The following is an 11,202-nucleotide window of genomic DNA, read 5'->3' as shown; positions in this document are numbered from 1 at the left end:
GTCAGAGAGCTGCTGATGAAGATGAAGGAGCTGCTCCTCTTCCTCTCCTGTGTCCTCTGTGTCTCTGCCTATGGTGAGTTTGTCTCGGTAAACTCTGGCAGGCAGGCAGCAGCTTATTGATCGGTGTTTCATTTCAGGTCTGCACGGTGACGTTCATATAAACGGCTGTTCAGACTTTGATGCAGAGGACATGTATGGACTGGATGGGGAGGAGGTTGCCTACGCAGACTTTAACAACCACACGGAAGTCTACATTCTGCCTCCTTTTGCTGAGCCTATGATTTACCCCGGAGCTTATAAACAAGCTGTGACTGAGCTGAAGGTCTGCAGACACAACCTGAAGGCTCTCCGCGCGGTGATGAAGGACTACCCTTCCAATAACCGTAAATACAAACATTTAATGTCTGTCTCATCTCACCTGTGTTTATCTGAAATGATCAGCCATGAAGTAATCAGTCCAATCAAACACAAACTGATTAAATATATGAAATCATTCCACCTTAAACACATTCAGAAACCCAACACTGACATGTTTCTATTTGTGTTTCTATTAAAGATCACATTTTATTTTTCTTCATTAGTTTCTCTGAAGCTGAACAGAGTTCTGTCTGTGCTCGTGTTTCTCTAGTTTACCTTCATGATTCTGACGTCAGGCTAGTTTCTCTCACACAGACAATGATGACATCATCTCAGTGAATAACTGAACAAGTTATTGATGTTTATTATTATCACCTGCTGATGAAAACCAGCTGAAGCTCCGATCCTCCTCTGCCTGATGTTTGTGTGCACAGATGCTCCTTCAGCTGTGATGATCTACACCAGAGATGAGGTGGAGTTTGGAGAGGAGAACACTCTGATCTGTCATGTGACTGGTTTCTATCCTGCTCCTGTCAACGTCTCCTGGACCAAGAACGGACAGAAGGTCACAGAAGGATCCAGCACCAACGTTCCCTATCCCAATAAAGATGGACCCTTCACCCAGATCTCCAGACTGCAGTTCACCCCACAGCTGGGAGACATCTACAGCTGCACAGTGCAACATCTGGCCCTGACTGAACCACTGACCAAGATCTATAGTAAGAAAACTTTATTTAAACAAAAATCACTGACAGAGGTACACGTGTGAAGACTGAGCCCAGTGTTCATCAGAGCAGCTGGATCTGATGTGATAGTTTGACACGATGATTTTTGTGTCGGGTCACACATTTTGAAGCCAATATGATCATCTTCTCCCACCAACGATGTGGAAATCCAGCTTTTTAGAACCAATTTAGATAAATTCACTCAAAAATAAAAGAGTAGAGTTTTTGGAACAGAGTTTAATACACAGTCAACGCCACATATTTATCCTAGTTGTTAAATCTCACAACAAGCAGAATGCATCAACAGGTGCTCTTACAGCAAGTAGCATAATCTGATGATAAACATGTTAATAATACTTGAACTAATTATATAGGTTATATAGTATTGTAATGATCGTTAAGGTGACTTTATTGTGATGTGTTCAGTATCTCTGTTACAATGTTACCACCTTAATAACCCACGGTGAGGCAAAAAGTCTAGTGCTTAAGAGTCTACTAGAAAGCTACAGTATATATGTTCACTGCACATAGATATATAGTGCATATAGTTATATATGTATACCAGAGGTGTGGACTCGAGTCACATGACTTGGACTCGAGTCATTAATTTTATGACTTTAGACTTGACTTGAAAAAATGTTCTAAGACTTGTGACTTGACTTGGACTTTTACACCAATGACCTGGGACTTGAATTGGACTTGAACTGGTTTACTTGAAAAGACTTGATATTTCACCCCAAATCTAAAATTTAACACGCATATTATATAGAAAGTGTGCACCATTAATTCAATTCATTCATTCATTTATTCAAACCACACTCCGTAAGTATGTGTGCGTGAGCTGTAGCACAGCCAATCAAATTAACCAGATATTTTCAAAAAAAAAAAAAAAAAACGCTCAAAAATGCTGCGAGTAGTTATTTTTTTTCAGGTACATAAACTATGAAGTAGTCAACAAAAAACTGAAATGCAATATGCAAAACATGCAAGAAGAGAATCACAGACAGAGATGGAACAACTTCCAACTTTGTCCGACAGTTGAAGTTGCATAAAGAATGGTGGTGCTTCTCTTTTGCTACGATGAGATAACTGACTTCATCTAACTAGCAAATGTTGTCCAGGCTACGTTGGTGATACTGTTTTTTTTAATGTGTATGATATTTTTGTCATGCGATTTTAAAGCCGGTCCTACAAGCGCATCCAAGAATAACATGCAGCTTATCTCAGAACTGTCAGTGAAAATTATTCTTGGAGCCAAGTTTAATTGAGCTGCATTTTATAGAGGTGCAATTTCACAATTTGTGTATATTTTCTAAGTTCAGTATTTCATCATGTGTTGAGAAAAACAGATTTAAAAATTACATGGTCTAATATTTACATTTAGCATATAACTGCAACATTCTTTTTTTTTTTTTAAAGACTCGAAAGGACTTGAAATTCAAAGTTTCAGACTTGTGACTTTACTCGGACTTTTACACCAGTGACTTGAGACTCGACTCTGACTTGCCTGACATTACTTGAGACTTGACTTGTGACTTAACGATAAAGACTTGAGACTTACTTGAGACTTGCAAAACAATGACTTGGTCCCACCTCTGATGTATACCTTCCCAACATTCCCCTGGTCAACCAATTTAAGACAAATGAATTCCTGTTCGTTTGCAAAGCATACGACACAGCATCCCTAAAAGAATTCTCAAGAAACTTAAAACGAGCCTAATTATAGGAAAATGAAAATAAGGCATGAAACATACCAGTAGACACATATTACATACATGGATTATATGACACCATGTGTGAAATTGAAATTGATATAATTAAACAATTAATTGCCAGTTTTGGGTTTCATCTTGGTCAGGTGCAGCTTCTTTTTCTGAACAAAGGTCTCAGTGTGAGCTGTGAAATGTCCTTTGATAGCTTCAAGGTTAATTCTGGAGTTCCACAGGGTTCAGTGCTAGGACCAGTTCTGTTTACATTACACATGCGTCCTTTAGGTAACACCACAATAGGCACAACATACCTCCGCCATGCAGATGACACCCTCCTCCATGTATCCATCCATGAAACCAGACAACACACACCAGTCAGTCAACCTGCAGGAATGCCTCCAGAAAACAAAGACCTGGATGACCTCTAACATTTTGCTCCTAAATTTAGATAAGACTGAGTTTACTGTACTCTGTGCTAAAAAACCTTAGACATATATGGTATCTAACCAGATACTTAGTCTGGATTTTTAACCAGGATCTGTCCTTCAATGCACATATTGAAAACTGCTTTCTCCCATTTTTGCACCCATGTTTTTATCTCTAAAATTAGAAATATCCTGTCTCACAGTGACTGAAAAATGAGTTCATGCATTTATTACTTCCAGGCTGGACTACTGTAATTCATTATTATCAGGATGTCCTAAAAACTCCCTGAAAAGCCTTCAAGCATGAATACTGACAGGGACTAGATGACAGAGTATATCTCTGTCATTAGCTCTTTATTAAATCTCTCTCCATTACAACACTTCGCTCTCAAACCTCAGACTAACTAGAATATTTAAATTAGAATGGGAAGCCTGGCTTCCAGTTTCCAGGAGTAATTATTAGTTATTAGTTATGATCAATCTCTCTCTTCCACAGCATGGTCGGGGGCAGGGATAGGTCAGTAGGTAGTGTGGACGCCCCCACTGAACGGCTACCCTGAGGTACTCCTGAGGTACCGTCCCTGCACACTGCTCCCCGGGCGCCTGATTTTTCTGCTGCCCACTGTTACACTGAGTTAAATGCAGAGTGAGTAATTTCCCCATGGAGATCAATAAAGTATACGTTATTATGTGTTTTGTCCTGTCGCCTTCTCCTCACCCCAACTGGTCACAGATGACCACTCTCCCCTGTGCCTCGTTCTGCTGGATGTTTCCCCCTGTTCAAAGGGAGTTCCTCCTCTCCCTCACTCCAAAGTTCTTGCTAAAAGAGGGTCAGATAAATTATGTTTTGTTAAGGTTTTATTATTATAATTTACCATTACATTATAAATGCCTTGAGATGACTGGTGTCATGATTTCGTGCTGTTTAACCTTGAGCTGAATACACTACAGCATGACAGCCTTTGTTCTTACAGTAAAGGAGCCATTGAAAAGCTAAAGTAGCTGTATTAGACTAATCATACAAATTTTCACAGACATGCATGAATTTCAGTTTACAGACAATCATACAAAGTTCACTAATTGGACCTTGTTACATATTTGGGTGGTTGACTCTGAGGCAGACAATTTACCCTATAGATTGAACTAAGACCTTACAAATTTAAGAAGCACAATGACAACATTCAACAATTAGACTTAACAACCCCATTTTCCTTAATTTGAAAAAATACATGTAATTGAAATCCTTCTGATTTGCACCGTAATATATCAGCACAGACAGGAGCTCTGAGTCAGCAAAACTTTAAATGAGACAGTGAGAGTGAGGAGGTCCGACAGATATTTGAGGATGCAGCTGATGCAACATCAATGAACTCTGTCATTGGATATATTGGAAAATACATGGACGATATCATCACTAAAACCACCGTCTGCAAATATCCAAATCAGAAACCCTGGTAGATAAGGACATTCCTGCTAAGCTCAAAGTGCAGACCTCTGCCTTTAACTCAGGGCATTCTGATGCATATACAGCAGCCAGGTATGACCTCTGAAAAGGGGCCACAAAGGACTACAGGGACAAAGTGGAGTCCAGCTACCACAGCTTTGACGCCAGGTGACTGTGGAATGGACTACGCTGCATCACTGACGACAAGATGGAAAACACGGGCAGTGTTCAGCCCACAGCGTCTCTCGCAGACGAGCTCAACAACTTCTATGATCATTTTGATGCAGACAACGAGGAGCCGCTCCTCTATCCTCAGGAGGACAGTGAGGCTGTAACTTTAACTCTTAAAACAGAAGCTGTGAGATGGTCTTTCAAAAAGGTCAATCCTCACAAAGCTCCGGGACCAGACGACATCCCAGGCCATTCTCGTTCCTAAGAAATCAGTGGTCTCCTGTCTGAAATACTACCGCCCTGTTGCACTGACATCCGTCATCATGAAGTGCCTTGAGTGGCTGGTCAAAGGTCACATCTGCTCCTCCCTCCATGTTACATATCTGCAAAGTTTGGCATGAACGCCAACATCCCTTCTAATTTCTACAATCTAAGACCGAGAGCTTGCTGACGAGCTGCATTACAGTTTGGAACAGAAGCTGCTCTGCAGCAGCAGGAAATCACAGAGCATCACTGGCATGAGGCTTCCTGCCAGTCAGGATGTTTATCTCCAGCAGTGTCTCTGCAAAGCACACAGCATCATCAAGGACCACAGCCACTCAGCACATCAGCTGTTCTCCTTGTTACCATCTGGCAGACGTTACAGGAGTCGGTCTGCTCGGACTACAAGACTCAGAAACTCTTTTTACCATCAAGCCATTCGGCACCACAACACATAATCCCTAAATGATGTAACGTTTATGTAAATCCCTCTGTGTAGGTCTCATCCCTTCAATAATGTGATGCTCATTGGGGCCATTGTCTTAGCTTCTTTAAATAAAGTTAGTACAGCCATATAAACCAATCTGTCCCAGGTGTAACTGGGGTTCTGATCCAGTCTGTGTATTTTGTTAGTGTCAATAAGAGTCGTGTCTGCACCCTTTATCTATTAAACTTTGACTAAACCTTCAATAATATTCTAATGTAAGAGTGTTAATAATGAATATGTCTTTAATGATCTCCTGTTAATGCTTACATGTGGCCTAATTCCTGTTATTTGTCTTCTTTTAGGATTAGGAGTTAACTTTATTGTCATTGTTGTCATAAACATATAAATACAGAGTAATGAAATACAGTAACACCAGGGCTGGAGCTCTGGGCTTTAATCTTAGGAGTTTGTTGGGAGAATCACTGATGCAGCTGCTTCATGTGGTCCACTGCAGATGTGATGGATAGTTAGGTGATAGTTGTTCCCCTCCTACGCCTGCCGACCCTTAGACGTCGTCCTCCGTCTGACTCCTCCACTCCACCTTTGTGCAGGCCCCATCGGTGACCCAGGCCTGCGTACTGCCGGTGTTGCTCTCCTCCACAGGCTCTTGGCCTGCTGATCTGTGTTGTACCCTTCAGTTGGTGAGCTCCTTCATCTGTGAGCAGTTATCTGTTTTCCTCCATGTCAGGAGAGTCATTATTGCGAGTGTGTGCAAACATCAGTTAGTAAGTAACTGTTTTCATTTGCTCCACTTTTTCTCTTCCTGTGAGCTCGACCTCTTCTTACTCTCCCTTTTCTTTCTCTTGTTTCTGAATTCTCCTTTTTAACTTCCTTTTCCTCTCACTTACATGTTTCCTCTTTCACAAACTGTCTAATCACTCTCTCCAGTGTGTGTGTGATTTCCTACATCTCTTACTTTCTCATTCTCAGTTTATTCCTTAAACATATGAAGTGCAATTTGCTTCTTTTGTTGGGCAGTAAAAATCCCTCTGATGTTGTGGGACTCTCAAAAACTTCAATAATTCCTGGTTGAAGCCTGACACTCTGGGCTTTACAGGGTGAAGGCCTCGTATTTCATGCTCCTCTGATGCTCTTTGAAATGTTGTTTCTATTTTAGCTATAGAAGAAGGATTACACACAGTCTGAGCAGCATCAAGGCAAGTGTTTCAGATACCACTGATCTCTTTATTAATTCTCTCCCACACAACACCTAACTGTGCTCTTTCTGTCCCTCCTAAGACCCTCTCTCTCTCTCTTTCATGACATTTTTAATCTCTCTTTGCTATTTGGGCTGATTGGGACCTGATGAGTGTAGAAACAAAGAATTACCTGATTGTTGTTTCTGAGAAAAATGAGATCCACATATGAGGACATTTGTTTTAAATGTTGATCAAACAGTGACAGTATAATGTCTATAATGGTCCAGACAACCTAAAATGTGATGTCCACATATGTGGAGGTTAATCAGCTGTTCTAGTGATTCAATAACTTGATCAGTTCTGCATCACACAACTGTTATTTCTGTTTTTCTTTTCCCAGACAGATATTTTTGTTCTTTGACTTTAAATGTTTCTTTTCCCTCTAAAATGCTCAAGTGTAGCTACTTTGCCTTCATTCCTACTTGTTTGGGAAGAGCTGTGATCCAGCTTTTTGACTGTATTTTAATTTCTTATATTATATTTGGAGATGTGTTGTTTCCACTTGCCCTGATCACCTCCTGTGTGTATTTAGTGTGTTTCATTCACTCTTTGTCAGGTCGTCTGTGTATTTTCCCTCCATGTCATGTCATAGTGCTCATCATCATCATCATAGTCGTCTTAGTTACCTCATTCTTGGGGCTCTTCTGTTTTTTTTTTTGTTGCTTTAACTAATTTATTATCAACACCCATATGAAATTATGCATAAAATGAATGACTAATGTAAAAATTTGTTTTTTCTTTATATATGTTTATTATGTAAATATGCTTTTATTTATTAACTCCACATAAAATGTAAAAAATAGTTGTTTTTTGTCTATTTACAATTCAAATTTTAACTATTTAATTTTTTTTGCATTTTCCTTTTAAACAAATTTAAAGTGAAACAACACAAAACACTGCAAACCACAACACAATAAAATATGGATTAAAATATGCAAAATAAAAAGCAGATGCACGTTCTCTGTCATGTAGGCCTGGGATGATTTTTTGGGAGAGTGTTTTCCTTGCTGGGGTCACAGACTTTTGCAAAAATTGTCTCATAGAGCTCTGGGTTGGTTCAGGTGGATGTGGTGGTGTACTGCATGCTGCTGTAGATGCAGCAGCAACAGTTGCAGACACACTGGCACCTTCATTAATATCACACTCAACTGACTGTGTTTGATCTTCCCATTGCACTGATGGGTGGACAGTTCTCAGGAGTCTGTGCAGGTTGTTAGTGGAGCCGGCTCTATATGATATCCTCTACACTCTGCCTTTGTGTTTCAACAACATTAAAATGCTTCCAGATTTGGCTTCTTTTCTTGGTGTCACTTAATAACCCAGGATGATTAAAAACATGTTCAAGAGTCTGCGTGAAAGTTACAGCACACATGTTCAGTGCAGATAGATGTAGAGTGTATATAGTTACATAGACATACATGTCATCCTGTGTGTCCTGTTTGGAGGTGGAGGTTCATGTTTCTGTCTGTGTGTTTGTGTCTCCAGAGGTGGAGGCGTCTGCTCAACCTGATCCAGGTGTTGGACCCTCTGTGTTCTGTGGAGTGGGTCTGACTCTCAGTCTGTTCGGTGTGGCTGTTGGAACCTTCTTCCTCATCAAAGGAAACGAGTGCAGCTGATTGGCTCACGGTGATGATGTCATTCTATGACGAGCTCCTAATCAGTGTGACTGTGCTGTAGGTGAGTGTGCAGAGTTCGCCTGTAATGAGCATCAGATCCTTTGTTCTGTCTGGTTCCTGTTTACCTGCCTCACCCGACGTGCTTAATAATGGAACATCTGTATGAACTGTGCCGTCAGCCGTTGGTGTCAATAAAGTTTAACTCTGGAATTCAAAGCAAAGCTATTTTCAGCTGCTCTCGCACCACCAGCAGATTTACCTGGACTCTGTTCCTGCCACAAAAGTAAAGATGAGACTGAGATCAGTTTGATGTGACCTCAGTGTGTTCATAAACTGCTATAATGTATCTTTGTTCATCAAACCGTATTTCAGATTTTCATATATCAATAAAGTTTAATGACGGATTCTGTGTGTGTGTTGAGTCAGACTTTGAGCTCTAACAGAATGAACATTAATGATGTCTGAATTTGTCTTTGCAAAAACAAAGATGTCAAACTAAATCCTGATGAAGACTCTGCTGATAAAAGCAGCTGAAAGAAAAATCAATGAGTGTTTATAGAAATGAATCTAACATGTTTATATTCCAGATGTTTTAATATCTGGCATTTAAATTGACTCTGAATATTGATAAAATCTCATTATGATTTAATTCAGTTAAGTTTAATTTCTACAGCACAAAATCACAACAACAGTCAGCTGAAGCAGCTTCATATTGTGATGTAAATACTCTACAGGGTGGGCCATTTATATGGATACACCGTAATAACATGGGAATGTTTGGTGATATCAAAGTCCTGTTTGTGGCACATTAGTATATGTGAGGGGGCAAACTCCTCAAGATGGGTGGTGACCATGGTGGCCAATCAGAAGTCGGCCATCTTGGATACAACTTTTGTTTTTTCAATAGGAAGAGGGTCATGTGACACATCAAACTTATTTGTAATGTCCCAAGAAAAACAATGGTGTGCTTGGTTTCAACGTAACTTTATTCTTTCATGAGTTATTTACAAGTTTCTCTTTGTTCACAGCCATTGACATGTCGAAGAGGTTAACACGTGAGGAGCGGATCGAAATTGTGTTGATATCTGGTGAATGCAGTAACCGGGTCATTGCAGCAGATTTCAATGCAAGACACCCTACGAGACCACCCATCTCCCATGCTACAGTTAGCAAACTGCTTGCTAAGTTTCGTGAAACTGGTTCAGTGTTGGATTTGCCAAAATGTGGACGCAAGAAAACTGTCACTAATGAAGAAACATCAGTGGCTGTCCTAGCTTCATTCAGCAAGAGCCCACAGCGTAGCGCTCGCCACATGTCACTGGAGAGTGGCATTAGTCGAACATCCCTTTGGCGGATATTAGCTACTCACAAATGGCACCCTTACAAACTCCAGCTACTGCAGCATCTCAACGAGGATGATCCAGATCGGCGCACAGAATTTGCAGAATGGGCAAAACAAAAATTGGAACAGGACCCTCAGTTCACGCAGAAGATTTTGTTCAGTGATGAGGCAAACTTTTATGTGAATGGTGAAGTTAACAAACAAAACCACCACTATTGATCTGACAATAACCCACATTGGCTGGATCCCTCCAAGACTGTTGGAACAACAAAAGTGATGGTTTGGTGTGGTATGTGGGGTACAACGATAGTGGGTCCATTCTTCATCAATGGAAACCTCAAGGCCACTGGATATTTGAAATTGCTACATGATGATGTGTTTCCCTCTTTATGCACTGAAGCTGGCACGTTCCCTGAGTTTTTCCAGCAAGATGGTGCACCACCACATTATGGGTGCCAGGTCCGAGCATTCCTAGATGAACAGTTTCCTGGAAAGTGGATTGGTCGTCGTGGGCCAGTTGAATGGCCCCCAAGGTCTCCCGATCTGACCCCCTTAGACTTTTATCTTTGGGGTCATCTGAAGGCAATTGTCTATGGTGTGAAGATACGAGATGTGCAGCACCTGAAACTACGGATACTGGATGCCTGTGCTGGCATTTCTCCTGCAGTGTTGCTAACAGTGTGTGAAGAGTGGGAGAAGAGGGTTGCATTGACAATCCAACACAATGGGCAGCACATTGAACACATGTTATAAGTGGTCAGAAACTTGTAAATAACTCATGAAAGAATAAAGTTATGTTGAAACCAAGCACAGCATTGTTTTTCTTGTGACATTACCAATAAGTTTGATGTGTCACATGGCCCTCTTCCTATTGAAAAAACAAAAGTTGTATCCAAGATGGCCGACTTCTAAATGGCCACCATGGTCACCACCCATCTTGAGGAGTTTGCCCCCTCACATATACTAATGTGCCACAAACAGGACTTTGATATCACCAACCATTCCCATTTTATTATGGTGTATCCATATAAATGGCCCACCCTGTACAATAATACAACATAGTAATAATTTAATATGAGCTGAAGTTCATCTGCTGCAGTCTGACTGTTAATGCTTTATAAATGTGAATCTGAATTTCTGTGCTTGAATATTTAAATGCAAATTAAATGTTAATGTAACAGTGAAATGTGATCCAGCTGCTCTGAAGATCTCCCCATGATGACATCACACTGTGGCGTCCACACAGGAACATCAGCCAGACACGAGTCCCACACACCCACAGAGCTGATTGTAAATCTGATCACTGTCACTGTTACAGGTTCTTATCATTGTTACAGCAGGTCTGACATCAGTGTTTGGTGCAGATAATTATTAGACATGAATATGTTTCCATGACTGCAGACTGTGACTGAAATGTAAATGAAAACAGGTTTTCAGTTTGCTCTGCGTTCAGAGCTTTAATGGAC

General features: G+C 40.6%; 1 protein-coding gene across 5 annotated transcripts; it reads left to right on the top strand.

Moving 5' to 3' along the window:
* Positions 1-11,104, top strand: LOC100693481 (H-2 class II histocompatibility antigen, A-U alpha chain). 5 transcript variants are annotated; one of them, XM_019355263.1, is made up of 5 exons: positions 1-73; positions 138-383; positions 792-1,076; positions 8,264-8,415; positions 11,084-11,104. In XM_019355263.1, the coding sequence occupies exons 1-4, from the start codon at positions 16-18 to the stop codon at positions 8,392-8,394; spliced, it is 720 nt and encodes a 239-aa protein (XP_019210808.1). In that variant the 5' UTR covers positions 1-15; the 3' UTR covers positions 8,395-8,415; positions 11,084-11,104. The 5 variants fall into 5 exon arrangements, with proteins under 5 accessions (XP_019210808.1, XP_019210807.1, XP_019210809.1 ...); XM_019355262.2 differs by lacking the exon at positions 11,084-11,104 and having other exon boundaries at positions 8,264-8,762; XM_019355264.2 differs by lacking the exons at positions 8,264-8,415; positions 11,084-11,104 and adding an exon at positions 6,131-6,456.
* The last annotated feature ends 98 nt before the right edge of the window (positions 11,105-11,202 follow it).

This window comes from Oreochromis niloticus, unplaced genomic scaffold (genome assembly GCF_001858045.2).
Source record: "Oreochromis niloticus isolate F11D_XX unplaced genomic scaffold, O_niloticus_UMD_NMBU tig00002428_pilon, whole genome shotgun sequence".
Lineage (NCBI taxonomy): Eukaryota > Metazoa > Chordata > Actinopteri > Cichliformes > Cichlidae > Oreochromis > Oreochromis niloticus.
The sequence above is the reverse complement of the archived record's forward strand: the minus strand, read 5'-3'. Positions and strand labels throughout refer to the sequence as shown.